Raw genomic sequence first — 27,047 nt, 5'->3', positions numbered from 1 at the left:
GGGCTAGCATAGCAAGGGAATTTTGGTAAATAAAAAAGTCATTTTAGTATGGAAGAAAAAAATTTTTAATTTTGCTTTAACGTGGTTGTTAAAATAAAATTTGGGTGGGAAGAAAAAGTAATCTAGCATTTATCCAAATACATACATAAACTGGAGATAGAGGCCCTTGAATTCTGTGCCGGGACTATACCATTGTGAGCCTGAAAAACTTTAAAAGCTAGTGCTATAACCTCCTGGAAAGCCCTGCTGGCATAGTGGTCAAGTGCTGTGGCTGCTAACCAAAAGGTCAGCAGTTTGAATTTGCCAGGGCACTCCTTGGAAACGTTATGGGGCAGTTCTACTCTACCCTATAGGGTCGCTATGGGTTGGAATTGACTCGACAGCAGCAGGTTTGGTTTTTGGTTTTATAACCTCCTACCACAGCCACAACTCGATGGCACTGGGTTTTGGACCACAGCCACAAAGGTGTTTCACTCCAAAAGTTGTAAACTTCTAATTTGAGCAAAATAACTACTATGCACAGTCTCCAAAAAAAATTGTTTCAGTATATGCCAATGAAATGAAGTAATGAACTATGTTGTTTTAGGTGTCATTGTGTTGGTTCTCATATGTACAACAGAACAAAACACTGACTGGTCCTGCGCCACCCTCACAATCCTTACTACATATGAGCCCATCGTTGCAGCTACTGTGTCAACTCTCTACCTTACAAGCATGATGTCCTTCTTTAGGGACTGTCTTTCCTGATAACGTGTCCAAAGTATGTGAGTCGAAGTCTCTCCATCCTTGCTTCCAAGGGGCATTCAAGCTGTACTTCTTCCAACACAGATTTGTTCATTCTTCTGGCAGTCCATGGTATATTCAATATTCTTCACCAACACCATAATTCAAATGTGTCAGTTATTCTTTGGTCTCCCTTATTCACTGTCCAGCTTTCGCACGCATATGAGGTGATTGAAAATACCATGGCTTGGATTAAAAAAAAAAAAGGTGTACCTTAATCCTTGAGGTGACCTCTTTGTTGTTCAACACTTCAAGGTCTTTTGCAGCAGATTTGCTCAATTCAATGAATCTTTTGATTTCTTGACTGTTGCTTCCATGGGTGTTGTTTGTGGATCCAAGTAAAACGAAATCCTTGACAACCTCAATCTCTTTTGTGTTTACTCTGATGTTACTTACTGGTCCAGCTGCGTGGAATTTTGTTTTCTTTACGTTGAGATGTGTTCCATACTGAAGGCTGTAGTGTTTGATCTTCATCAGTGAGTACTTCAAGTCCTCTTCACTTTCAGCAAGCAAGGTTGTGTCATCTGCATATGGCAGGTTGTTAATGCATCTTCCTCCAATCCTGACACCCCATTTTTCTTCATGTAGTCCAATTTCTCAGATTATCTGCTCAGCATACAGATTGAATAAGTATGGTGAAAGGATACAACCCTAACACACACCTTTCCTGACTTTAAACCATGCAGCATCCCCTCATTCTATTCAAATGACTGTCTCTTAATCTATGTACAGGTTCCTCACAAGCACAAGTAAGTCTTCAGGGATTTTCATTCTTTGCAATGTTGTCCATAATTTGTTACCATGCACACAGTCAAATGCCTTTGCATAGTCAATAAAACACAGGTAAACATCTTTCTGGTATTCTCTGCTTTCAGCCAGGATCCCTCTAACATGAGCAATGATATCCCTTGCTCCATGTCCTCTTCTGAATCTGACTTGAATTTCTGGCAGTTCCTTGTTGATGTACTGTTGCAACCATTTTTGAATAATCTTCAGCAAAATTTTACTTGCATGTGATATTAATGTTATTGTTCAATAATTTCTGCATTCTGTTGGATCACCTTTCTTTGGAATGGGCACAAATACGGATATTTTCCAGTTGGTTAGCCAGCTAGCTGTCTTCCAAATTTCTTGGCATAGATGAGTGAGCACTTCCAGTGCTGCATCCGTTTGTTGAAACATCTCAGTTGGTAATCGGTCGATTCTTGCAGCGTTGTTTTTTGCCAGTGCCTTCAGTGCAGCTTGGACTTCTTCCTTCAATACCATTGGTACTTTATTTTATTTATTTATTTCGTACTTTAGATGAAGGTTTACAGAACAAACTAGTTTCTCATTAAAAAGTTAGTACACGTATTGTTTTATGACATTGGTTAACCACCCCACAACATATCATTACTGTCCCTTCTCGACCTGTATCCATATTACCAGCTTTCCTGTCCCCTCCTGGCTTCTAGTCCTTGCCCCCGGGCTGGTGTGCCCCTTTAGTCTCATTTTGTTTTATGGGTTTGTCTAATCTTTGGCTGAAGGGTGAACCTCAGGAGTGACTTCATTACTGAGCTAAAAAGGTGTCTGGGGGGCCATACTCTTAGGGCTTCTCCAATCTCTGTCAGGCCAGAAAGTCTGGTCTTTTTTTGTGAGTTAGAATTTTGTTCTGGATTTTTCTCCAGCCCTTTCCAGGGCCCTCTATTTTCATCTCCATCAGAGCAGTCAGTGGTGGTTGCCAGGCACCATCTAGTTGTGCTGGACTGAGTCTGGTGGACACCGTGGCAGTAGTGGTCCATTAGTCCTTTGGACTAATCATTCCCTTGTATCTTTAGTTTTCTTCATTCTGCCTTGCTCCCAAAGGGGTGAGACCAGTGGAGTATCTTACATGGCCGCTCACAGGCTTTTAAGACCCCAGACGCTACTCACCAAAGTAGAATGTAGAGCATTTTCTTTATAAACTGTGTCATGTCAACTGAGCTAGATGTTCCCCGAGACCATGGTCCCCACAGCCCTCAGCCCAGCAATTCAGTCCCTCGGGGAGTTTGGATGTACCTATGGATCTCCCATGATCTGGCCTTGTACAAGTTGTCCTGGCTTCCCCAGCGCTGTGAACTGTCTTACCTTTCACCATTGGTTACTAATAATATGCTACCTCCTGAAATGGTTGAACATCAACCAATTCTTTTTGGTATAGTGACTATGTGTATTCCTTCCATCTTCTTTTGATACTTCCTGCGTTGTTCAACAGTTTCCTCGTAGAATCCTTCAATATTGCAACTTGAATTTTTTCTTCAATTCTTTCAGTTTGAGAAATGATGAGTATATCCTTTCCTTTTGGTTTTCTAACTCCAGGTCTTTGGACATTTCATTATGATACTTTACTTTGACTTCTCAAGCCGCCTTTTGAAATCTTTTCTTCAACTCTTTTACTTTATTTCTTCCATTTGTTTTAGCTACTCTTTGTTCAAGAGCAAGTTTCAGAGTCTCTTTTGACATCCATTTTGGTCTTTTCTTTCTTTCTTAAACCATTAAATGTTGGGGAAACTCTCCCAAAAACAGTAATTTTGGTTTTAAAATAATGACCCATTCTTTCTAACAGTAATTAACCATCAGGGCCAGTAATTTATAAGGGTATAGTGGATTAGCACAATAAAGCCATGTCACCTGCATACAAAAGATTATCTCTATATTCGCTATAAACAAAGGGGGTGGGGAGGGACACAAACCCAGTGCCACTGAGTTGATTCCAACTCATAGCCACCCTACAGGACAGAGTAGAACTGCTCCACAGGGTTTCCAAGGAGCAGCCCATGGATTCGAACTGCTGACTTCTTGGTTAGCAGCCGTAGCTCTTAACCACTGCACCACCAGGGCTCCATATTCGCTACAGTGGGATGAAATTCACATCTGGTTAGTAGAATAATACATTTTTTGAGAAATTAAGTTCTCTCTTCCCTTGACGGGAAGATTATTATTTTTTTTTTTTTTTTTGAGGGCTGGAGCCTGGGCTTAGCTACTGGTTTCTGGAAATACTTTTTTTAATTGTGTTTGTATCTTGTAATAAATAAAGTTTTGGGTTGACTCTTATGAGTTATGACATGTGTTCTTTTCTATTTTTTACTAGTGTCACAATATAAATACAGCTTAAGTTGGGTGTGTGAGGCTGGGAGGGAAGGAAGGACTTTACTTCACACAAGAGGAATCTTGTCCTTACCTGCATACCGCCACAGAAGATACCTTATCTTGTTATGCTTGGATGGGTACCAAGGACTCAGGCAGAATCTACAAACCTAGCACAAAGCATCATGTGTTGTCAGTGTCACTTTCTAGAGGGATATTGTAATTCTCCTCCAGTATCACATTAATTTTCACCTAATTTTTAATTCTCAGTTGATAACCTAAAAGCCTGGGAAGTTTGAGATAGTTTTCCTTTACCCTCTTCCCTATCATGACCTTGATACAAAAGAAAAGGAAACAGCGGTAGTCTGGAAGCCAGAAGACGCAGGCTCTCCTCCTGACTTTGCTTCCTACAAGTCTACATGTCTCAGGTGAATTACTTGATGCCTCTGAGTTTAGTTTCTTCATCTGTACAAAGATGGTAACAACATCCTGTGTTTCAAAGCTATTACACTTTGAAAAGTGTAAAACAGTATATATAGGCTAACATCTTTATATTATTATTCATAATACGTTTAGGTTACATTTCTAAACATAAAAGGTAAGTATAGCACAATGATGTTTAGGCTTGGGAGGAATACAGGGAAATGAGATCAGAAAGAATAAAAAAATAAATAAATAATATATATTTTTTTTTTAAGGAAGAGAAAAAGAAATACACTGGTAATTATAATAGGCTAAAAACAGCAAACCTGTGATCTTAAAAATCAATACGTATATTTCAATTATTTTTCTAACTATATCACACATTCTAAAACTTGATACAGGAGACAGACATCTATTATTTTTTTCTTTTTGGCAACAGCAACCTCTTTCTTTTGGAGAACACCATTTCCTGAACTTCATGGTTTTCTGACGGGCTGCCAGTCATGTTACTCTTCACCTGGCTAGGGGTGGCCCTGCCCAGAGGTTTGCAGGTGACCCAAGCCAGGCCAATTAGAATCCTTCCTTGAAATTATATAGATCCTGATAGGGTGAAGTCTCTTTTCTCTTAAGTTCTACATAAGTGGGAATTTTTTAAATTTGGATCTGTCTTGTCTGTGCAATAAACAACTACTCCTCAGCCTCCTTTTCTTACTGCACAGAAGCAATAATGATTGGGTACACAATCATTTTTTGAGGGGTTGGAGCCCAAATTTCTCCCATTTTTCTTCTAAGCACCATGTCTGTTTAGTAGACGATGGAGCTTCCAAGCAGTTAAGAACGTGTATTAAAAGGACTCTGGATTTTTTTTTTAAATAGTAGAACTAACACTAAAAGAAAATCTCACATTTTCTAAAGTGTCTTGTCTATTTAGTTAACAGTGGAATTTCCGGGTAAGTAGAATATTTGTTTATTTATTTTTGTGACTTAACACTAATTTATTATCTTACAGTTCTTGGGGGTCGGAAATCCAGAATCATCCTCACAGGCCTAAGGTCAAGGCATTGGCAAGTCTGGATCCTTTTGGGGACTCCAGAGAAGAATTCCTTTCCTTGTCTTTTTCAGCTACTAGAGGCCCTGATGCTCCTGCCTCCTGCTTTCACTAATAAGGACCCTCACTCTTACATCATGCCCAGCTGGATAACCCAGGCTAATCTGGTGCAAGTGGTTAGCAATAGGCTGCTAACCAAAAGGTTGGTCGTTCGAACCCACCAGTGACTTCACAGAAGAAAGCCCTTCATGAACTGCTTCGGTAAAGATTACAGCCAAGAAAATCCAATGGAGCAGTTCTACTCTGTAACACATCAGGTAGCCAAGAGTTGGAATCAACTCGACAACAGTGGGTTTGGATTATGGTTTGTGAAGACCCTTAACTTAATCAAAGTCAATTTGTTTATAAGGTAACATAGCCATATGTTCTGAGGGATTCGGATGTGGACATCTTTGGGGGGGGCGGGCATTATTCAGCCTACCGCAACATCACAGATTATAACAGCAGCATTCCACAATTAAGCCCGCATCCTTCAAAAGTGGCTTTTCTTTTGTCAAGGCCTCCAAACTTACTTTCTATTAAATACTGAGTCCCAGGTTTGGGAGGATCACCTGTTTCTGCCTCCATGTTTTCTGCAGCTAAAGCAGGAATTCTCAATACTGTTTATATACTAAAATCACCTGGGAGACTTTTTTTTTTTAATAATTTTTATTGTGCTTTAAGTGAAACTTCACTACTCAGGTCAGTCTCTCACATAAAACCTTATATACACCTTGCTACATAAACTCCCAATTACTTTCCCCCTAATGAGACAGCCTGCTGTCACCCTCCACTCTCTCTTTTCATGTCCATTTTACCAGCTTTTAATCCCCTCTACTCTCTCATCTTTTTTTTTTTTTTTTTTACTCTCTCATCTGCCCTCCAGGGAGGAGATGCCAACATAGTCTCAAGCGTCCACCTGATCCAAGAAGCTCACTCCTCACCAGCATCCCTCTCCAACCCATCGTCCAGTCCAATCCATGTCTGAAAGGTTGGCTTGGGGAATGGTTCCTGTCCTGGGCCAACAGAAGGTCTGGGGGCCGTGACTACCGGGGTCCTTCTAGTCTCAGTGAGACCATTAAGTCTGGTCTTTTTACAAGAATTTGAGGTCTGCATCCCACTGCTCTCCTGCTCCCTCAGGGGTTCTCTGTTGTGTTCCCTGTCAGGGCAGTCATCAGTTGTAGCTGGGCACCATCTAGTTCTTCTTGTCTCAGGATGATGTAGTCTCTGGTTCATGTGGCCATTTTTGTCTCTTGGGCTCATAATCACCTTGTGTCCTTGGTGTTGTTCATTCTCCTTTGATCCGGGTGGGTTGAGACCAATTGGTGCATCTTAGATGGCTGCTTGCTAGCATTTAAGACCCCAGACTCCACTCTTCAAAGTGGGATGCAGAATGTTTTCTTAATAGATTTTATTATGCCAATTGACTTAGATGTCCCCTGAAATCATGTTCCCCAAACCCCTGCCCATGCTACACTGGCCTTCAAAGCATTTAGTTTATTTAGGAGACTTCTTTGCCTTTGGTTTAGTCCTATTGTGCTGACCTTCCCTGTAGTGTGTTGTCCTTCCCTTCACCTAAAAAAAAAAAAGTAGTTGTTATTTACCATCTAATTAGTGAATACCCGCTCCCACCTTCCTTCTCTCCTCCCTCTCATAACCACAAAAGAATGTTTTCCTCTCCATTTAAACTATTTCTCAAGTTTTTACAATAGTGGTCTTATACAATATTTGTCCTTTTACAACTGACTGATTTCACTCAGCATAATGCCTTCCAGGTTCCTCCGTGTTATGAAATGTTTCACAGATTCCTCAGCGTTCTTTATCGATGCATAGTATTCCATTGTGTGAATATACCATAATTTATCCATTCATCCATTGATGGGCAACTTGGCTGCTTCCATGTTTTTGCTATTGTAAACAGTGCTGCAATAAACATGGGCATGCATATATCTGTTCGTGTAAAGGCTCTTATTTCTCTAGGATATATTCCGAGGAGTGGGATTGCTGGATCATATGGTAGTTCTATTTCTAGCTTTTTAAGGAAGCACCAAATCGATTTCCAAAGTGGTTGTACCATTTGACATTCCCACCAGCAGTGTAGAAGTGTTCCAGTCTCTCCACAGCCTCTCCAACATTTATTATTTTGTGTTTTTGGGATTAATGCCAGCCTTGTTGGAGATGAAATCTCATTGTAGTTTTGATCTGCATTTATCTAATGGCTAATGATCATGAACATTTCCTCATATATCTGTTAGCTACCTGAATGTCTTCTTTAGTGAAGTGTCTATTCATATCTTTTGCCCATTTTTAATAGGGTTATTTGTCTTTTTGTAGCTGAGTTTTTGCAGTATCGTGTAGATTTTAGAGATCAGGCACTGATCAGAAATGTCATAGCTAAAAACTTTTTCCCAGTCTGTAGGTAGTCTTTTTACTCTTTTGGTGATGTCTTTTGATGAGCATAGGTGTTTGATTTTTAGGAGCTCCCAGTTATCTAGTTTTTCTTCTGCATTCTTAATAATGTTTTGTATACTGTTTATGCCATGTATTAGGGCTCCTAACATTGTCCCTATTTTTTCTTCCATGATCTTTATCATTTTAGATATTATATTTAGGTCTTTGATCCATTTTGAGTTAGTTTTTGTGCATGGTGTTAGGTATGGGTCTTGTTTCATTTTTTTGGAGATGGATGTCCAGTTATGCCAGCACCATTTGTTAAGAAGACTGTCTTTTCCCCATTTATCTGTTTGGGGGCCTTTGTCTAATACCAACTGCTCATATGTGGATGGCTTTATGTCTGGATTCTCAATTCTGCTCCATTGGTCTACATATCTGTTGTTGTACCAGTAGCAGGCTGTTTGGACTACTGTGGCAGTATAATAGGTTCTAAAATCAGGTACAGTAAGGCCTCCCACTTTGTTCTCCTTTTTCAGTAATGCCTTATTTATCCGGGGCCCCTTTCCCTTCTATATGAAGTTGGTGATTTGTTTCTCCACCTCATTAAAGAATGTCGTTGGAATTTGGATCGGAATTGCATTAAATGTATAGATTGCTTTTGGTAGAAGAGACATTTTTATAATGTTAAGTCTTCCTATCCATGAGCAAGGTATGTTTTTCCACTTATGTAAGTCTCTTTGGGTTTCTTGCAGAAGTGCACTGCAGTTTTCTTTGTATAAGTTTTTACATCCCTGGTAAGATTTATTCCTAAGTATTTTATCTTCTTGGGGGCTACTGTAAATGGCATTGATTTGGTGATTTCCTCTTCGATGTTCTTTTTGTTGGTGTAGAGGAATCCAACTGATTTTTGTATATTTATCTTGTATCCCCGTATTCTGCTGAACTCTTCTATTAGTTTCAGTAGTTTTCTTGAGGATTCTTGAGGGTTTTCTGTGTATAAGATCATGTCATCTGCAAATAGAGATACTTTTACTTATTTTGTCAGAAATTAATATTGCCACTCCTGCTCTTTTTTGATTGTTTGCTTGATATATTTTTTTCCATCCCTTGAGTTTTGGTTTGCTTGTGTCTCTAAGTCTAAGGTGTGTTTCTTGTAGGCAGCATATAGATGGATCTTGTTTTTTAATCCATTCTGCCACTCTCTGTCTCTTTATTAGTGCATTTAGTCTATTTACATTCAGGGTAATTATGGATAGGTATAAATTAAAAAAAAAATTTTTTTTTTTATGAATTTAGTGCTATTATTTTGATGTCTTTTTTCCTGTGTTGTTGACAGTTTCTTTTTCCCACTTAATTTCATGTGCTGAGTAGATTATCTTTATATATTGTCCTTTCCTCATATTTGTTGTTGTTGATTTTGTTTCTGCTGAGTCTATTTTTTTCTGATAGTTTATTTTGATGAGTAGGACAGTTTGTCACCTCTGTGGTTACCTTATTATTTACCCCTGTTTTTCTAAATTTAAACCTAACTTTTATTTCTTTGTATTGCCGTATCTTCCTCTCCATATGGAAGGTGTATGATTATATTTCTTAGTCCCTCTTTATTATTTTAATGTTGTCTTCTTTTATATAATAACATCGCTGTTACCCTGTGTTGGGCTTTTTTTTTTTTTTTAATCTTGCTTTGTTTTTTTGGATTTCCCTGTCTGGGTTGACTTCTGGTGGTTGCTCTGCCCAGTGTTCTAGTCCTGGGTTGATACCTGATATTGATTTTCCAACCAAAGAGCTCCCTCTAGTATTTCTTGTAGTTTTGGTTTGGTTTTTACAAATTCCCTCAACTTGTGTTTATCTGGGAATGTCTTAATTTCACCTTCATATTTAATAGACAGTTTTGATGTATATATGATTCTTGGCAGGCAGTTTTTTTCCTTCAATTTTTTAAATATGCCATCCCATTGCCTTCTTGTCTGCGTGGCTTCTGCCAAGTAGTCCGAACTTATTCTTATTGGCTCTCCTTTGTAGCTGACTTTTCTTTTATGCCTTGCTGCTCTTAGAATTGTCTCTTTATCTTCGGTTTTGGCAAGCTTGATTATAATATGTCCTGTTGACTTTCTTTTCTGATCTACCTTATTTGGAGTTTGATGAACATCTTGGATAGATATCTTCCCATCTTTCACAATATCAGGGAAGTTCTGCCAACAAATCTTCAACAACTTTCTCTGCATTTTCTGTTATCCCTCCTGGTTCTGGTACTCCAATCACTCGTAGGTTATTTCTCTTGATAAAGTCCCACATGATTCTTAAGGTTTCTTCATTTTTTAAAATTCTTTTATCTGATTTTTCTTCAAATATATTAGTGCCAAGTGATTTATCTTCGAGTTCAGAAATTCTAGCCTTTACTTGCTCAATTGTGCTCCTCCGACTTTCTATTGAGTTGTCTACTTCTGTAATTTTATTGTTAATCTTCTGAATTTCTGATTGCTGCCTGTCTATGGATTTTTCCAGCTTATTAAACTTTTCATTATGTTCCTGAATAATCTTTCTAATTTCTTCAATTGCTTTATCTGTGTGTTCCTTAGCTTGTTCTGCATATTGGCTCATTTCCTTCCCGATGTCTTGAAGGGTTCTGTATATTAAACTTTTGTATTCTGCATCTGGTTATTCCAGGAACGCACTTTCTTCCAGAAGATCCTTGGGTTCTTTGTTTTGAGAGCCTGTTGAGGTGATCATGGGCTGTTTCTTTACGTGACTTGATATTGACTGTTGTCTCTTAGCCATCTATAAGTTATTGTATTCGTTTATGCTTGCTTACTGTGTCGTAGCTGCTTGCTTTGTTTTGTTTTGGTATACCCGTATGGGTTGCTTGAGTGAGCTAGCTTGATTATTTTCACTTTGGAGCTCTGACATCCTTTCCCCAGATGGATAGAACTGTTATCAGGTATATCAGTCTAGGAGTCCATTCAGTTTTCTTGTATGAATTCAGCTCAGGTTTCCAGATAGCTGATCATCAAGTGTGTGGTACAGGCTCTGTCCTACAGTCTTAGAGGGGCAGGGGTGGTTGGCGTATATACCAATACATGATTGTAGCAGGGGGTCATGCTTTGAATAAGGCGGGGGGCTGAGAACCGACCCCCGAGTGTCTCTGAGGAAAGCACGTCCTTGTTCCCTAGAGCATGCATGTGGGTTGGTTCTGCAGACAGACCACGGGCACCCAGAGTTTTTGGTTGTAAGGACTAGAGGTACCAGTTATCTTTGGACCCCTGTCGCGGGTGGCCGGGTGACCTGAGTGGAGCTACGAGTCCTTAGGTCCCTGATGTGGGTAGGTGATGACCTTGTTTAATAGGTAAAGCAATGTCAAACATCAAACACCCACTTCTCCACCATACAGCTGAAATAGTTGGAGTCTGCCAACAAGGGCCTATTCTCCCAAAATAGGCCCACACAGGTCCACGCAGAAGGGAAAGGTGCTCAAAGTCCACAGACGGTTTACGCCTGGAGAGGAGCTGCTTCTGTCCTGAGCTTCCCTGATTATTGGAGCTAGCAAATTATTTTTCCCCCAAGTGCAATTTTTTTTTTTTTCCCTTCCCCAAGGCCGGGAGGATGGCTCTAGTTGCTCAACAGGGCCTATCTCAGGCCCAGGGATTCAGCCACTGAAGCCGGTTTGCAGGAGGGGGGCGCGTTAAAGTACATGCAAGTTCTTAGCTTTTGCCGTGAGCACCGTTCTCCTCAGGTTCTGGAGGTGTGAGTGGGCTGTGTGGCTGGCTGCTTCTCCCTGAGGAAACTGCAGCTGAACGCTAGTACCAGCCCGCCACGGCTGCTGCAGGAATGGTGCCTGAGGGCTCCCTGCGATTCAGTTCTGGTAAGTCCTCTCCGCTTCTTAATGGTCTTTTTCTCCCCCTGCCCCTTAGTTCGCTTTCTAAGCTTGCCTTTGAATCTCAGGGCTCCCAGCTTGTCACTAATATACTTGTTTCACTTGTTTTTTCGCGTCTTTGTTGTAAAGAGGGCTCGCCGGAAGCGTCTGTCCATTCCGCCATCTTGGCTCCCCATAGAATATTTATTACCAAAAATGAAGATGACTTGAAGCACTTGCTGATGAAGGTCAAAGGCTATATATTGTCTCCAGTATGGATTACATAAAATAAACAAAAATCCTCACAATTGGACCAATAACCAACATCATGATAAATGGAGAAAATATCGAAGTTGTCGAGGACTTCATTTTACTTAGATCCAAAATCAACGCTCATGGAAGCAGCAGGCAAGAACTCAAATGATGTACTGCATCAGGCAAATCTGCTGCAAAAGACCTCTTTAAAATACTAAAAAGCAGAGATGTCACTTTGAGGACTAAAGTGTCCCTTACCCAAGACATGGTATTTTTAATTGCCTCATACCCATTCGAAAGCTGGACAATGAAGACCGAAGGAAAAATGAAGTATTTGAATCACGGTGTTGGTGAAGAATAGTGACTATACCACGGGCTGCCGTAAGAACAAACAAATCTGTCTTCGAAGAAGTACAACCAGAATGTTCCTTAGAAGCGAGGATGATGGCAAGACTTCATTTCGCTTACTTTGGACATGTTTTCAGAAAAGACTAGTCCCTGGAGGAGGGTATCATGCCTGGTAAAGATGAGGGTCATTGAAGCAGAGGAAGGCCATCAACCAGGTAGACTGAAACAGCGACTGCAGCAATGGGGTCAAACATATCTACTGTTGTGAGGATTATGCAGGACCAGACAATTTTCTTTTTTTTAAATTTTTATCGTGCTTTAAGTGAAAATTTACAAATCAAGTTAGTGTGTCACACAAAAATATACACCTTGCTACGTACTCCCAATTGCTCTCCCCCTAATGAGACCGCCCGCTCTCTCCCTCCACCCTCTCTTTTCATGTCCGTTTTGCCATCTTCTAACTCCCTCTACCCTCTCGGCTCCCCTCCAGGGAGGAGGTGCCAACAGTCTCAAGTGTCCACCTGATCCAAGAAGCTCACTCCTCACCAGCATCCCTCTCCATCGCATTGTCCAGTCCAATCCCTGTCTGAAGAGTTGGCTTTGGGAATGGTTCCTGTCCTGGGCCAACAGAAGGTGTGGGGGCCATGACCACCGAGGTCCTTCTAGTCTCAGTGAGACCATTAAGTCTGATTCTTTTTACGAGAATTTGAGGTATGCATCCCACTGCTCTCCTGCTCCCTCAGGGGTTCTCTGTTGTGTTCCCTGTCAGGGCAGTCATCGGTTGTAGCCGGGCACCATCTAGTTCTTCTGGCCTCAGGCTGATGTAGTCTCTGGTTTATGTGGCCCTTTCTGTCTCTTGGGCTCGTAGTTACCTTCTGTTCTTGGTGTTCTTCATTCTTCTTTGTTCCAGGTGGGTTGAGACAAATTGATGCATCTTAGATGGCTGCTTGCTAGCGTTTAAGGCCCCCAGATGCCACTCTCCAAAGTGCGATACAGAATGTTTTTTAATAGATTTTATTATGCCAATTGACTTAGATGTCCCCTGAAACCATGGTCCCCAACCCCCCGCCCCGCTACACTGGCACCAGGCGATGTTTTGTTCTGTTATACCTGAGTTTGCTATGAGTCAGAGTCAATTTAACAGTACCTCACAACAAGAATATTTAATTTGCTGATATCATCTAGCATCTAGTCAGTGTTCACATGTCCCACCCAAATTGTCTTAACCATTTTAACTATTGGTTTATTTGAAACAGGATCCAAACAATGGAACAAAAATGTAAATGGTATAATCAAGCACACAAGCTGGTTATATTTTAACTTTCCTGAAAAGAGATACTTCCTTCTCATTGCAACTAGGTCCCTACATGCTACAAATGGCTTGTGCTTGTCTACTAACCTAAAGGTTGTGGTTCAAAACCACCCACCAGCACTGCAGAAGAAAGGCCTTTACAGTTAATCCTGTAAAGATTAACCAAAAAACAAACCCATTGCCATTGAGTCAGTTCTGACCCATAGTGACCGTATATGATAGTTAAATTGCCCTAGTGTTTCCAAGCTGTAATCTTCATGAAAGCAGACTGCCTCATCTTTCTCCTGCAGAGCAGCTGGTGGGTTTGATCTGCTGACCTTTTGGTAAGCACTCGAGCACTTAACCACTGTGCCACCAGCACTCCTTTCTGTAAAGACTACAGTCGAGAAAACGCTATGGTTTTCTATTGTGTATTACATGGCATTGCCATGAATCAGAATTGACTCCATGGCAGCAAATTCGTTGTAATCATTATAGAAGCAGATCACCAGGCCTTTTTCTTCCACAGTGCCAATGCGTGGGTTTGAACCTCCAACCTTATACAAGGACAAACCACTTTTTTTTGTTTTTAAACCGTTTGTTCGTTTCTCAAATACAAAAGCCAGCAATAAGAATATTATCCTCTAGGTATAAAAGAATACATTGCTTCAACTCAAATATGAAAGGTCTAAAAATTATTACAGACCTCTCCCTCCCTGCCCCCCCCTTGCATCTCCCTATGGCGAGGTGCCAAAGGAAGAGAGATTAGAGACATTTAGCCGCCTACACTCCCATCAAATAAACAAACAATATAATCGATCAATATATTTGCTAAGCAAGGTCAGCATTGTGACAAACAGCCACAGACATCATCCTACCCCCATCCAACCAGACCATTCTCTCTAAAGTTCTCCCACATAGAAATTCTGGGCTAACACTGACCCAAACCATAGTAAGCTAACATTTACTTATTTCCGATCCCTGTTATTTCTGTTTTTACAGGACCCTCCCTTCCCCCTTCTTTACTAGCCATACCACCACTGGTTAAGTGCCCAAGTTCTGATCTGGGAGTAAAACTCATGATCTTCTGGCTCTGGTTCTGTGAACTGAGTCATCCTGGCAATGAGAATATTCCGTGACTCAGCAGGCCCGAAAAGGAGGATGTCAGAATCCACATAATTTCGAGTCTTTTAAAGGCAAACCGGGAACACAAACAACACAGTGGAATAATTTCGCAGTCGGTCTGGCGTACCCAGGGGAAAAATGTCATTCCATTCCCAGCCATTTCACTTCCTTCCTCGCCCCTAGTAAAACGACTGATTACACATTAATTTATCAGCAGGAAGTCGCTTCAGAAACTCATTCTGATGCTGCGAGGAGGCCTTTATTCTTCAGGGGCTGTTAGTCCGCTCCACATCCCAGGGCCTCTCGCCGCGGCAGTGCCTCTCGGGTGGGACTAGAGGCCCGTGGGCAGCCCCCACAATCGGGTCCCTTTGGGTCGCGACCCCGTAGCCGCGGCCCGGCCACGCGGAAGGACGAGCACCTGGCGGGCCGGAGACCCACGCTGCAGAGGCCCAGGTTGGAGCTAGACCCAAAGGCCGATCCCGAGTGACCCCACAGCCCGGCGCCACCCCTTAAAGGCCCTCTCCTCTACCGCATGCCCCAGTCTGGAGCCTTCGGGGGAGCGGGAGCTCTGGGACCCCTGCGTCCCGCCCACGCACACCGCTCGCCCTCCGCAGCCTCCCTCCCTCCCGGCATGCACCGCCCCGCCGCCCCTCCCTCCCCCTCCCTCCCCCTCCCTCCGGACTCCTCCCTGCCCCCCCGCTCCCCGCCCACCCCCCGCGCCCCTCCGGCCCCTCCCCCGCCGCCGCCACCAGTCTCCCGGGCGGACGCGCAGTCCCTGGCGAGCGGAGGGCGGGGGAGCAGCCGCGGGGGCCGCGGGAGCAGCTGAGCGGAGGCCGGGGTGGGGCTTTCTCGGCGGCCAGACCCCACCCCACCCTGCCGACCCCACCCCCTGAGCTTCCCTCGGCGGGGGCGCGCGCTCGAGCACGCGCGAGGAAGTCGGGGGTCGGCGCGGAGAGCCGGCTGCGTCCCGGGTGGGAGAGGGAGGCGAGGAGGCGGCGCGTGGAGCAGCGGTCAGCGAGGCGCACGGTCCCCGCCAGCGGCGCCCACCGGCCCGTCTCCCCAGCGGGAGCCGCCGCCACCGCCCGCCCCAGAGTCCGGCCCCGAGGCTGCGAGGCTCGGTCCGCGGAGCGGCCTCCGGGGGACGCGGCTGGCCGAGAGGAACGCGCCCGCGCCCTTGCCTTTGCCGTTCCCAGTGCGCGGGCGGCGGCATGAGGGGCAGCGAGCGGGCCGCGCCGGCGCTGCGGGCCCGGGGGCGGCTCTGGCCGCTGCTGGCCGTGCTGGCGGCCGCCGCGGCGGGGTGCGTCCGGGCAGCCATGGACGAGTGCACGGACGAGGGCGGGCGGCTGCAGCGCTGCATGCCCGAGTTCGTCAACGCCGCCTTCAACGTGACCGTGGTGGCCACCAACACGTGCGGGGCTCCGCCCGAAGAGTACTGTGTGCAGACCGGGGTGACCGGGGTCACCAAGTCCTGTCACCTGTGCGACGCCGGGCAGCCCCACCTGCAGCACGGGGCCGCCTTCCTGACCGACTACAACAACCAGGCCGACACCACCTGGTGGCAGAGTCAGACCATGCTGGCCGGGGTGCAGTACCCCAACTCCATCAACCTCACATTGCACCTGGGTAAGCGGTGACAGCCCTGTCCCCTACTGCTCACCAGCAGCTCAGCTCGCTGGCCGCCTCCACCCCCGGCCCAGGCTGCGGGGTTCAGACAGACGTGTGCTCGCCCTCGGCTCCCCAGCTTGGGCCACGGAAGGAATTCCCTTCTCCAACTTCTGAACTACGTCTAGCTTTTTTTTTTTTTTTTGAATACCCGGCGAGAGCCAAGATGCTCCTCGTTAGCATCTCTCTTTGCTTTCCTTGTCTCTCTAACTTAACGGGATTTTCTCGCCCTTGATTATTCACCATTTCAACTGTAGACATTTGGTCCCACTTTCTGAAGCGTTGATCAGAAACTCTCATCCCTGCCTTTCTCTCTTTTCTCGGGGCCATCACAACGCATTCTTGGATCAGAGTCAAGAAGGTCCGCCTTAAGTGCTTTTGCCTTTAAAATGTTTAAATATCTCTTTCTCCAGGGTTGAGTGTGATTGCTGTTTGCTCTGTTGAAAAAAAAAAAACCAAAGAGGAAAAGGCCTAAGTTAAGGGGATTCTAAGGGGCAAATACCTTTACTTCCTGTATTGTCTGTATGCAGTTAAAACACAAATTTAGTTTTAAAGTTATTGTTCTTTAGCGCTCTGCAGCCTTAATTAAGGGCCACAAAGTTATTTCGCTGCTAATCCTCGTACAGAGAAAACAAAAGGAAGTGTCTACACTCACTGTAATTGCTAGGCACAGTTTTGTCCCTGGGCAAAAAGGCTCTCCTTACTGTCTTTTCCTTTGATTCAAAGCAAGTGTAGAAACACGCGTTAAGTGACCTTTTAGAAACCAGGAAAGGGATGTATTGAAAACTTTATTGTAGGGCCGTAGATAAGGATGGGCGTGTTTATCCTAAAGTATTAAAAGCCACATTTGATCTGGCCAAGTTTGTTTTTTCTTTTAATCACTGAAATATGGATACAAGCGGAAAAATTCATTATTCTGCTTAATGTGCTGGTGTGAGAAACTGGCATTTGATTTGTAGAACTGAAATCCATTGCATTTGAAGACTTGATTTTACCAGCAGCTGGTATTATTGAACTTCCAGAGAGAACAGACTGCCCCAAGCCATTCTTCTGTCCAAGCAGGGTAATTCCGTAAGGCCAATAACATTATTTGGGGACTTTTGAAAGGAACGTTTTATAGACAAATGATTCTTTTGATCATAGTTTTGTATTTTTCTTTCCGGTGTTATCTGGTACACTACACTTATATAAGCATTGAGATTCTAGGGAAAGAATATGACTTACCAAAAGTGCTTTGAAAAGGAGTAAAATTACTGTGTGTGGAATAATTTTTTGAAAAGCATTGTTCTCCACCTTTGTAGTAAATACTGTTTTGCTTATAGATAAGTTATTAGGCAGATGGAACTTTCTGTAAATAAGTTCATAAAGTGGAACTCTGAAGCTCCCATTTCTCAGAGGTTGGAGAAGTAAACTACTGAGTTCAGTTTTTCAAAGGTATAGGAAATGTATACAACCAGCAGTATCTTTGAGCAGGTGCCCTTATAAAAGACATTGCAAAAGAGGAGCTCTGTTAAGGCCTTATGTGGTGCTCTTTATTTTCTCCTAAAGGTTATACTTTTAAACTTGTCCAAAATTATTTTTGCAAGTATATCCAACCATTTTTGTTTAAGTTTTGATTTGTTGAAGTTTCTCTGTTGAATTTGGAATATCCTCCAAGTCTTACTTTGTCCCTTTTCAAATACTAACCTTTTCAAAGACAAGACATTGTCTTGATGTCTCAGAATGTCTGAGGTTCAATTGGAAATTTCTCAACAAGAATTTCTTATTTAAGTGAAGATGGAGTTGTTAGCCTCAGCCTTCTGAGTTTTCTGCTGTAGATACGATGTCGCTAAAGGTTATTTGAGGTGATTGCAGAGGCAGGTAGATTACTGTGATTATTCCCCTGTTACAAAGATGGTGTAGTAGAATGAGAAAGTATCAGCCAAGTTAGTTTGGTACTTCTGAGAGGCAGATACATATACTGTGTTAACTTTGCGTCATGGTGATTATAAGGTCAAAAGAGGTATTAGAGTTCGCCTGGTGAAGACTCCAGCCTGACCTTTTTACTCTAAAAATGTTATATGCTTGGACTTGTTTTTGCTGGAAAATTCCTCAGTTTTTGGTAATATTTTTGCTAAAAGAAGTCATAACAGTGAGCATAAAACTCTTAAGTTTAAAAAAAAGTTATTTAGGATGTTTTTGTATATGGCACTTAACTGTAAAAACATTTACGTTAAACTTTTTTAGTCAGTTTCTAAAAACTTGAAATTATCGTACTTGTTCTTGGATTAGAAATGATGTCCTGGAGGAAGTTGTGTGTAGGGGTGGAGGGTGGGATAGAGAGGGAGGGATGTATGTAGTGGGCTTCAAATTTATTTCTCCCACTATGTTTTAATGACAGGGATATATGTATATATGTATGTTATGATCAATAATTTAGCGGGCAGGCTTTATGGCTCAGCATGTGTATTGATGTTCGGCACATTCGCCCCCTAACTCCGATTACTCCATGGACTCTAGCTAACTAATCATTTCCCACGAATTCGAGTACCGTGACTGTTTGTGCATCTATTAAATCTCCCACCCAGTTCAGATTTCACATACCCTTAAACAAGTGACGCATGTTGTGCTTTGCCCTCACAGAGCATGTGAAGCTTGAAGTGAGCAGTGTGAAAGAACTAGGTCTGGCCGCCACTTCTCTAGCCTTCCTTTTGATGTTGAACTTCAAAGGTAGTAAGCTTTAAGATAAGCAAAATCAAATCACACTTAAGTAGTCAGAGAAACGTACATGCTTTGGCACTGATCCTACGTCATTTTTTTTTTATTATAAAAATAAAGCATTTGTTATAAAAATTAAACAGTAAGCATAATGACAAGTCAATTACTTTGCCTCCAGTTGCTAAGTTCCGTGCCCTGGAGACCACTGTTCACAATTTCCTGTGTATTCCTTCCAGAAATGTTTCATGCATATACAAAATTATGTGATCATTTTAAGTGGCATCATTTTTAGCAGCAAGACACATTATTTTAGCAGGTGGCAAGTACAGATGAGATCATTGTACCATTTTCATCATTCCCTGTACAAAAGCCAGGAAAATCAGCTTTGTTTCTGAAAGCAGCTGTATCTTACACACCATATACAGTAACCCAGGGTGCAGTGTATTGTCTCATAGAATGAGTGGAAGCTGCTGTGGGAACCAGGCTGCATTTTCTGCCTGTTGTGGAGAGAAATCTCAGCCAGGCACCCTTTTCTAAGAAGTCTCTCAGTTTTGTCTTAAACTTCTGGATCTTCTCTCCCATCTTATGTGTGGATTATTTGATTGCTGTTTAAATGTTTCGGCTTTTGTATTTTCAGTCATAATAAGTTCTATTAGTATCAGTGATAGTTGATAGTAAGATTGTAGCTGAGAATTTGCCCTTTATTAAGCAATGCTTTTTTATTAAGTTGATAATCATTGTGGATGGAAACTTGGCTGAGAGAGTCTTGATCTCAGAGGAAGGTAGCTTTCCCTCTTAGAAACAATTAGATTAAGGAAGAGAGTGCGGCTGTAAAACCAATTTAGTAAAAGTTTATGGAACTCCTAAAATTAACACTGAGACCAGATTAGTTTCCAAGCTCCTTGTAAATATTAGAAGCAAATAGTGATTCAATGATGATTTCAAACCAGCTTTTAAACTATATCTGAGTATCATCCTTGTGTGTCTAAACCAGGGTAATCGATATATAAAAATATTGCGCCTTATCCTAGTAGGCCCTCTGATGAAGTACATACTTTACATGGAGCAAACAGCAATTTTTTCCTCCCTAGACAAACCTATCTTTGCAAGGTAGGTTCTGACTGTATCAGGGAGTAGCTCGGTGACTTCACTGAGGTATTTTCGCAGCCTGAGGGGACGCTATTTTAGTTTGTCTCACAAAGGCTTGATTTACATTTCACAGGTTTCAACTTGAGAGGAGCTCTTCTCTAAAGGCCAGTGGTTGGTGAACAGTTTTATAAAGTTGCTTTTAGGCTGTTCTCCTGTTCTATAACTCACCGGTTTTTCTGTAAATTCCTTCTCCTTTTTTTTTCTAAGGCATTCAGGAAAAAAAATACACATCAGGGAAGAAGTGTAGGCTATAAGGTTCTAAAATGCAAATTTGAAACCTCTCTCCCATCAATTTGTCATTGGCCATATTTGTGAGGGGAGATAAAGTTTGACTGTTTTCATTGTAAATCCTTTTAGGAAGTTGGGTATGCCTTTTGCTATGCACCTCTTTCCCAAATGCATACATTCTCACATTACTGCCAAGGATTCCACAACATTCTAAAAATACCTACTAAATACATAGTGCTGTACCAGATAGAAAGCGGTAGATGATTGAGGATCCTGTCTTCAGATGCTTACACTCTGTTAAATGGAACTTGGATACTCAGTAGTATTTCCATTACAAAATATACCAAGAATGTATATTTTACAGTTCATATAGCCTCCAGCTTCTCACTGATTCGATTTTTTTTACAACTTAGTGAAGGCGAAGACACTTCTACAGATGGGGATCTTGAGGTTGTGATTCGCCCAAAGCCATGGTGAGGATAGATCTTTGACTCCTGGTCTGCTGTACTAGCTGCTGCTGCTCTTAACTTCTCTAGCAAATCTCTCAAAAGAATGGCTCGTTTATCCCAGGGCAACATTATAATAAAAGTTGATGTACACACTGATTCTGAGATAACAGACTCCCTTGGTTTTCCTCTGTCTGCTCCTTTTGTTCCTGGATTCCTCTCTTTTCAAGCTATATACGCTCTCTGAATGAATTTATCTTAATCTAAGGCTTCATTTACTGTCTGTACATTGATCAATTTTAAATTTGTATCTCTCCAGACCTAAAGACTTGTTTGTCCTGTCGAGTCAGTTCAAACCCATAGTGACCCTGTGTACAACAGCACAAAACACTGCCTGGTCCTACACCATCCTCATAATCATTGTGATGCTTGAGCCCATTGTTGCAGCCACTGTGTCAATCCATCTTGTTGAGGGCCTTATTTTCTTTTGGTGACCCTCTACTTCATCGGGAGCCCTGGTGGTACAGTGGTTAAGAGTTTGGCTGCTAACCACAAGGTCAGCAGTTCAGATCTACTGGCTGCTCCATGGAAACCCCATGGGGCAGTTCTCTTCTGTCCTGTAGGGTTGTTGTCAGTTGGAATCAACTCGATGGCAATGGGTTTGGTTTGGTTTCATTTTCTACTTTACCAACCATGATGTCCTTTTCTAGGGACTGGTCCCTCCTGGTAATATGTCCAAAGTACATTGAGACGAAGTCTCACCATCCTCACTTCTAAGGAGCATTCTGGCCATACTTCTTCCCAGATAGATTTGTTCGTTCTTCTGGCAGTCCATGGTATGTTCAGTGTTCTTTACCAACACCATAATTCAAAGGCATCAATTCTTTTTCGGTCTTCTTTATTCGTTGTCCAGCTTTTGCATGCATATGCAAACAAAAAAAAACCAAACCCAGTGCCTTGGAGTCGATTCCGACTCATAGCGACCCTACATGACAGAGTAGAACTGCCCCATAGAGTTTCCAAGGAGCGCCTGGCGGATTTGAACTGCTGACCCTTTGGTTCGCAGTTGTAGCACTTAACCACTATGCCACCAGGGTTATGAGATGATTGAAAATACCATGGTTTGGGTTAGGCAAGGAGCCCTGGTGGCTGCTAACTGAAAGGTCTGGCAGTTTGAACCCATGAGCCACTCCGAGGGAGAAAGATGTGGCAGGCTGCTTCTGTAAAGATTTCAGCCTTGGAAATCATATAGGGCAGTTCTGTTCTGTCATACAGGGTTAGTATGAGTCAGAATCAACTCAACAGCAAGGGGTTTGGGTTTTGGGTCAGGTGCACCTTAGTCTTCAAAGTGACGTGTTTGCTTTTTTACACTTTAAAAGAGGTCTTTTGCAGCAATACGTCCTTTGATTTTTGACTGCTGCTTCCATGGTCATTGATTGTGGATCCAAGAAAAATGAAATCCTTGACGACTTCAATATTTTCTCCATTTATCATGATGTCGCTTATTGGTCCAGTTGTGAGGAGTTTTATTTTCTTTATGTTGAGGTATAATCCATACTGAAAGCTGTAGTCCATATGTTCAGTTGGGATATCCAGGGACCATTCCAAGATGAAATTCATTCCTCATCCTCTCACCAAACCCAAAGATGTTTTGTATTCCCTATCTCAATGGCAGAGTCCCTGGGTGGTGTACATGGTTAACACACGTGTCTGTTAACCCAAAAGTTGGAGGTTCAAATCCACCCAGACGCGCCTCAGAAAAAGGCCTGGTGATCTACTGAAAAATCAGTCACTGAAAACCTTGTGGAGCACAGTTCTACTCTGACAGACATAGGTTTGCTATGAGTCAGAGTTGACAGCAACTGGATTTATCTCAGGGGCCCTATGGTCAAACACCGTGGCTCCTAACTACTTCTCCCAAGCCTCCGTTCAGAGATAACAATGCTTGCTAGACTCTCTTCAGTAAAGATGACTCTGGCAAGCAGAGGATCCCTTGCGATGAGGGGGGTCATTTCTGGGCAGGCTCTAATTTCACCCCTCTCTTTCCCGCCCATCCTCCTATATTCTGTCCAAGACTCCACTCCTACCTCCAGCTATGTCTCTCAAACCCTCATCTTTTTCTCCACCCTCTTTGCCTCTACCTTAATGTAGATCCCCGTTGAATTTCGCCAGGATTACCGCAACAAGGGCTTGGCTGCTAACCGAAAGGTTGGTCGTTTTAACCCACCTGCTGGCTCTGTAGGAGAAAGACCTAGTAATCTGCTAATGTAAAGATTACAGCCTCGAAAACCCTGTAGAGCAGTTCTGCTTTGTCACATGGGGTTGCTATGAGTTGAATTAAAGTCGAAGGCACCTAACGACAGCAAGGAGGTGCAACAACCTCCTAGCTGGTGGTCTTTCTGCCACCAGTTTTATCCCTTATTTTCAGGTAGCCACACTGCAGGCTGAGTAATGGTTCTAAAAATGCAAATATGTTATTTTCAAGATAAAAATTCTACAGTGGTTTCTCAAGTCTTCAGGATAAAGCCCAAACTCCTTGGGGTGGTATACAAGGGCCTTTCTGATCTGGACCTTTTTAACCTCTAGGCTTCTCTTTTGCCAGTTCACCCCTCAAAGGGTTGCTGCTTCGGTTTGGAACATTTCTCCTAGGTGTCACCACCTTTAGGAATTTTCCTTATTTTTCTCTCTGTCCTTCCCACCTACCCTGTAAGCTGAATCAGGTGCCCCACTCACCCCACCCTGTAAGTCTCTATTTTAGCACCTATCACATGGAGTTGTCTGTTCCTTGTCTGTCTCCACCTCTAGACTGTAAAGTCTTTGCAGGCAGGGGTAAGGACTTAGTCATCTTTAAATTCAGTTTAATATAGCTTACTGGTTGCCTTGGAGTCTGTTCTGTACCTGACGTGTGTCAGAGTAGAACTGTGCTCCATAGGATTTTCTAGCATTTGTTAATTGCTTGTTCCACTTAAGGCACCGTGCCAATTCCTGGGTGTATATAAAAATGTAGAGGATGTTATCCCTGACCTTTTGAAGTTGCGGTCTAAACGGGGAGACCAAGGCCTCTAGACTGGGGGTTGGCAAATTACGGCCTGCTGGCCAAGTCCAGGGCTGCCACCTGTTTTTGTATGGCTCCTGAGCTAAGAATGGCTTTTACATTGTTAAATGGTTGAAAAAAAAAAGGTTATTTTGTGACACGTGAAAGTTACGTGCAATTCAAATTTTAGCATCTATAAATAAGGTTTTATTGAAATCTAGCCACACCTACTTGTTAATGTTTTTGTCCATGGCTGCTTTCACACTGAAAGGCAGAGTTGGGTAAGTTTGACAGAGTTTAAATGGCTCACAAAGCCTAAAATATTTACCATCTGGTGCACTGTAGAAAGTTTGGTGACTTCTACTCTAGACCAGTAAATTCAATGTTATATAATTAGTTCTAAGTGAGAGCAACAGCACAAAGAAGACTCACTTAACTTTCCAGTTGGATGGAGGATGGAGGCTTTGTATTCCAAGTACTTAGCAATGTGTTTGGCGTTTAATATGTGTTCAGTAACTATGTGTGGGGGTCCTGGGTGGTACAGATGGTTAATGTGCTTGACTGTTAACTGAAAGGTTGGTGGTTTGAGTCCACCCAGAATTACCTAGGAAGAAAGGTGTCATAGATTGAATTATGTCCCCCTCAAAATGTGTGTGTCAATTGGGCTGGGCCATGATTCCCGGTATTGTGTGATTTTCCTATATGTTGTAAATCCTGCCTCTATGATGTTAATGAGGGAGGATGGGCGGCAGTTGTGTTAGTGAGGCAGGACTCAGGATTAGATTGTGTCTCGAGGCAATCTCTTGATATATAAAAGATAAAAGCAAGCAGAGAGACAGGGAGACTTCAAACTGCAAAGAAAGCAGTGCTGGGAGCAGAAAGTATCCTTCGGACATGGGGTCCCTGTGCCTGGGAAGCTCCTTGACCAGGGGAAGATTGATGAGAAGGCCAACATAGAGAGAAAGCCTTCCCCTGGTGCTAACACCCTGAATTTGGACTTTTAGCCTACCTTACTGTGAGAAAATGAACTTCGCTTTGTTAAAGCCGTTTGCTTGTATTATTTCTGTTATATAGCAGCACTAGATGATTAAGATAAAAGGCCTGGTGATCTGCTTCCAAAAATCAGCCATTGAATGGAGCACAGTTGTACTCTGATACACTGGGGGTCGCCGTGAGACGGAGTCAACTTGAGGGCAACTTGTCTCATCTAACTATAAAAAAAAACAAAACAAAACTATACGAATTAGTAAATGAATGCCTGAGTTATAAAAAGTCCCCAGAACGTTGCACATTAAATTCTTCTGAGCAGTACACTTTGAGCCTGTGTTTTTACCAGTGTCTTCTCTCCATTTCATGAGATGTAGGCCGTTGTAATAACTAAAAATGTGGTATATGGTGGTTTTATTTCTGTACCTTTGAAAAAAGTGATATGGAATTGAAAAATTTATCACTGTCCTTTTCTGGGTAAGAATTCAGACTTGTATAGGATTTGAAGTCAGCCCAGATAAATTGTTATGAGAAAGGGTTATCTGCTGAGATGTGAGTCTCACCTGTGCATATGCATTCCTGAAATACTAATGTTAATACCGTGGGCTTTTGAGAAACGTAAGCAAATTTTATGTAAAAACGTATATTCACATGCTCCATTGTTGAAGTAGACTTCTGTAGGGGATTATTAAGCATTTGAAGGGAAAAGGTTATAATGAAGCATCTTATTTGCTTATTGTGTATGGCGTCATCTGTACTGTATTTAGTTCTTCGTGTAGAATTAGAAGACAGGCATACTGGGGTGCCCTCCCTTCCGAAGAGTGAGACACCGTAACTGAAGAGTGCAGTTCAGTGCACCGTGTCCCACATGTAAGTGGTTAGGGAGAGGAACAGGATGGCGTGTCTGCCCTAGGCCAACAGATGCTTCTTTACTTGGTCCTTGTTTTCAGCTGTACGTAATTGATAGCTCTGCTGCTGTTCTGTTTTGGTTTTAGGGAAAAGTGTCAAAGTTTAAACAGAGCTGTTTGTTTATTTTTACTGCCCAGAATTCCTGAGAAGATTTATTTAAAATAAGGGATTAATTTGTCTCTTATCTTAAATGGTCCATTTCAAAGGGTAAAATTTCAGGGGGATTGTGTGCTGCTTCTGTTATCTTGCTGTGGTTTCCCTTGATTTAGGACTTGTTAGTCTTGTTGAGATTTGCAAGCATCTCCTTTTTTGCAAAGTGATAAAGGTAGATGCTTGCCCATTTGGGCCTAAAATTGACAGTAGCTCATAGGGGCTACCAGAAAACTCCTTTATAGAAATATGCCAGACAGTGGTGACTCTAAATTAAATTTATCCGCTTTTCTTTCCATGGGCTCTTCCAGGGGGCCAGCAGCCCAGCCACCCTGGTGCTCTTGCAGCTACATATTCATGAAATAAAATAAAACAGACTTATCTCTTCCTTAGACAATGGCGCTCTTAGATCTCTTGTGGGAGGAGAACCTTGTGGTGAGGCTGGGCAATGAATTAGGCAGTTTACATGATTTCTTTTAAAACTTTTAGAACCATGTTCCCTCTACTCTCTTCTTTTACTCTGTTCCCAGCTGTGTGACTGCTTCCTGTGGAACTGAAGGCAACTTTGGATTTTGGTTATATGACCTTATTTGGAGTTTTGTTATTTTATCTCCTTTTTGTTTTGAAAGTTGGTGGAATCACTAATCCAAAGTCAACCACCTTCAGTTTTTTAATGTCTTGAATTTGGTACATGGTTTTGAATAGAGTAGGGCTTCAGAAACTTTATGGTAAATCACTGTATGAGGGACGGTTTCTGCTAAACAGATTGAAGGACCACCTCCATGAATATAGAGATACCTGCCATTGTTTTCAGAGACATGGTCAAGGACCAGTCTTTTTTCCCCTTTTATCATTCTGATTTTGTGATCTGTATCTTGACCTAGGCAGAGGTTACGTAGACATATACTTATGTAAAAATTCAGAGCTATCATTAATATTTGCACTTCTTTGCATATAAATTCTGCTTCAAATTTAAAAAGGAGCTTTTCAACTGATTATAATAAAAAATATAGGTTATTGTGTTTTTTGGCATGAAATCGGCTCGAGAGCACAAAATCTGAGGCTTAATCCTCTAAGATATATTTTTCTTACCTTCTTTCTACTCTTTTCCAGCAATTGCTGGC

The 27,047-nt window shown here is 42.4% G+C and overlaps 1 protein-coding gene across 1 annotated transcript in view; it reads left to right on the top strand.

Moving 5' to 3' along the window:
* The first annotated feature begins 15,854 nt into the window (after positions 1 to 15,854).
* LAMC1 (laminin subunit gamma 1) overlaps positions 15,855 to 27,047 on the top strand; it is a 128,402-nt gene continuing 117,209 nt past the window's right edge. Inside the window, exon 1 of the mRNA XM_003410851.3 lies at positions 15,855 to 16,284. Within this exon, the coding sequence (XP_003410899.2) occupies positions 15,870 to 16,284 (415 nt within the window). The 5' untranslated portion in view covers positions 15,855 to 15,869. The remainder of the gene's footprint in view (positions 16,285 to 27,047) is intronic.

The sequence above is a fragment of the Loxodonta africana genome, chromosome 25, assembly GCF_030014295.1.
Source record: "Loxodonta africana isolate mLoxAfr1 chromosome 25, mLoxAfr1.hap2, whole genome shotgun sequence".
In the NCBI taxonomy this organism is placed as follows: Eukaryota; Metazoa; Chordata; class Mammalia; order Proboscidea; family Elephantidae; genus Loxodonta; species Loxodonta africana.
The sequence above is the reverse complement of the archived record's forward strand: the minus strand, read 5'-3'. Positions and strand labels throughout refer to the sequence as shown.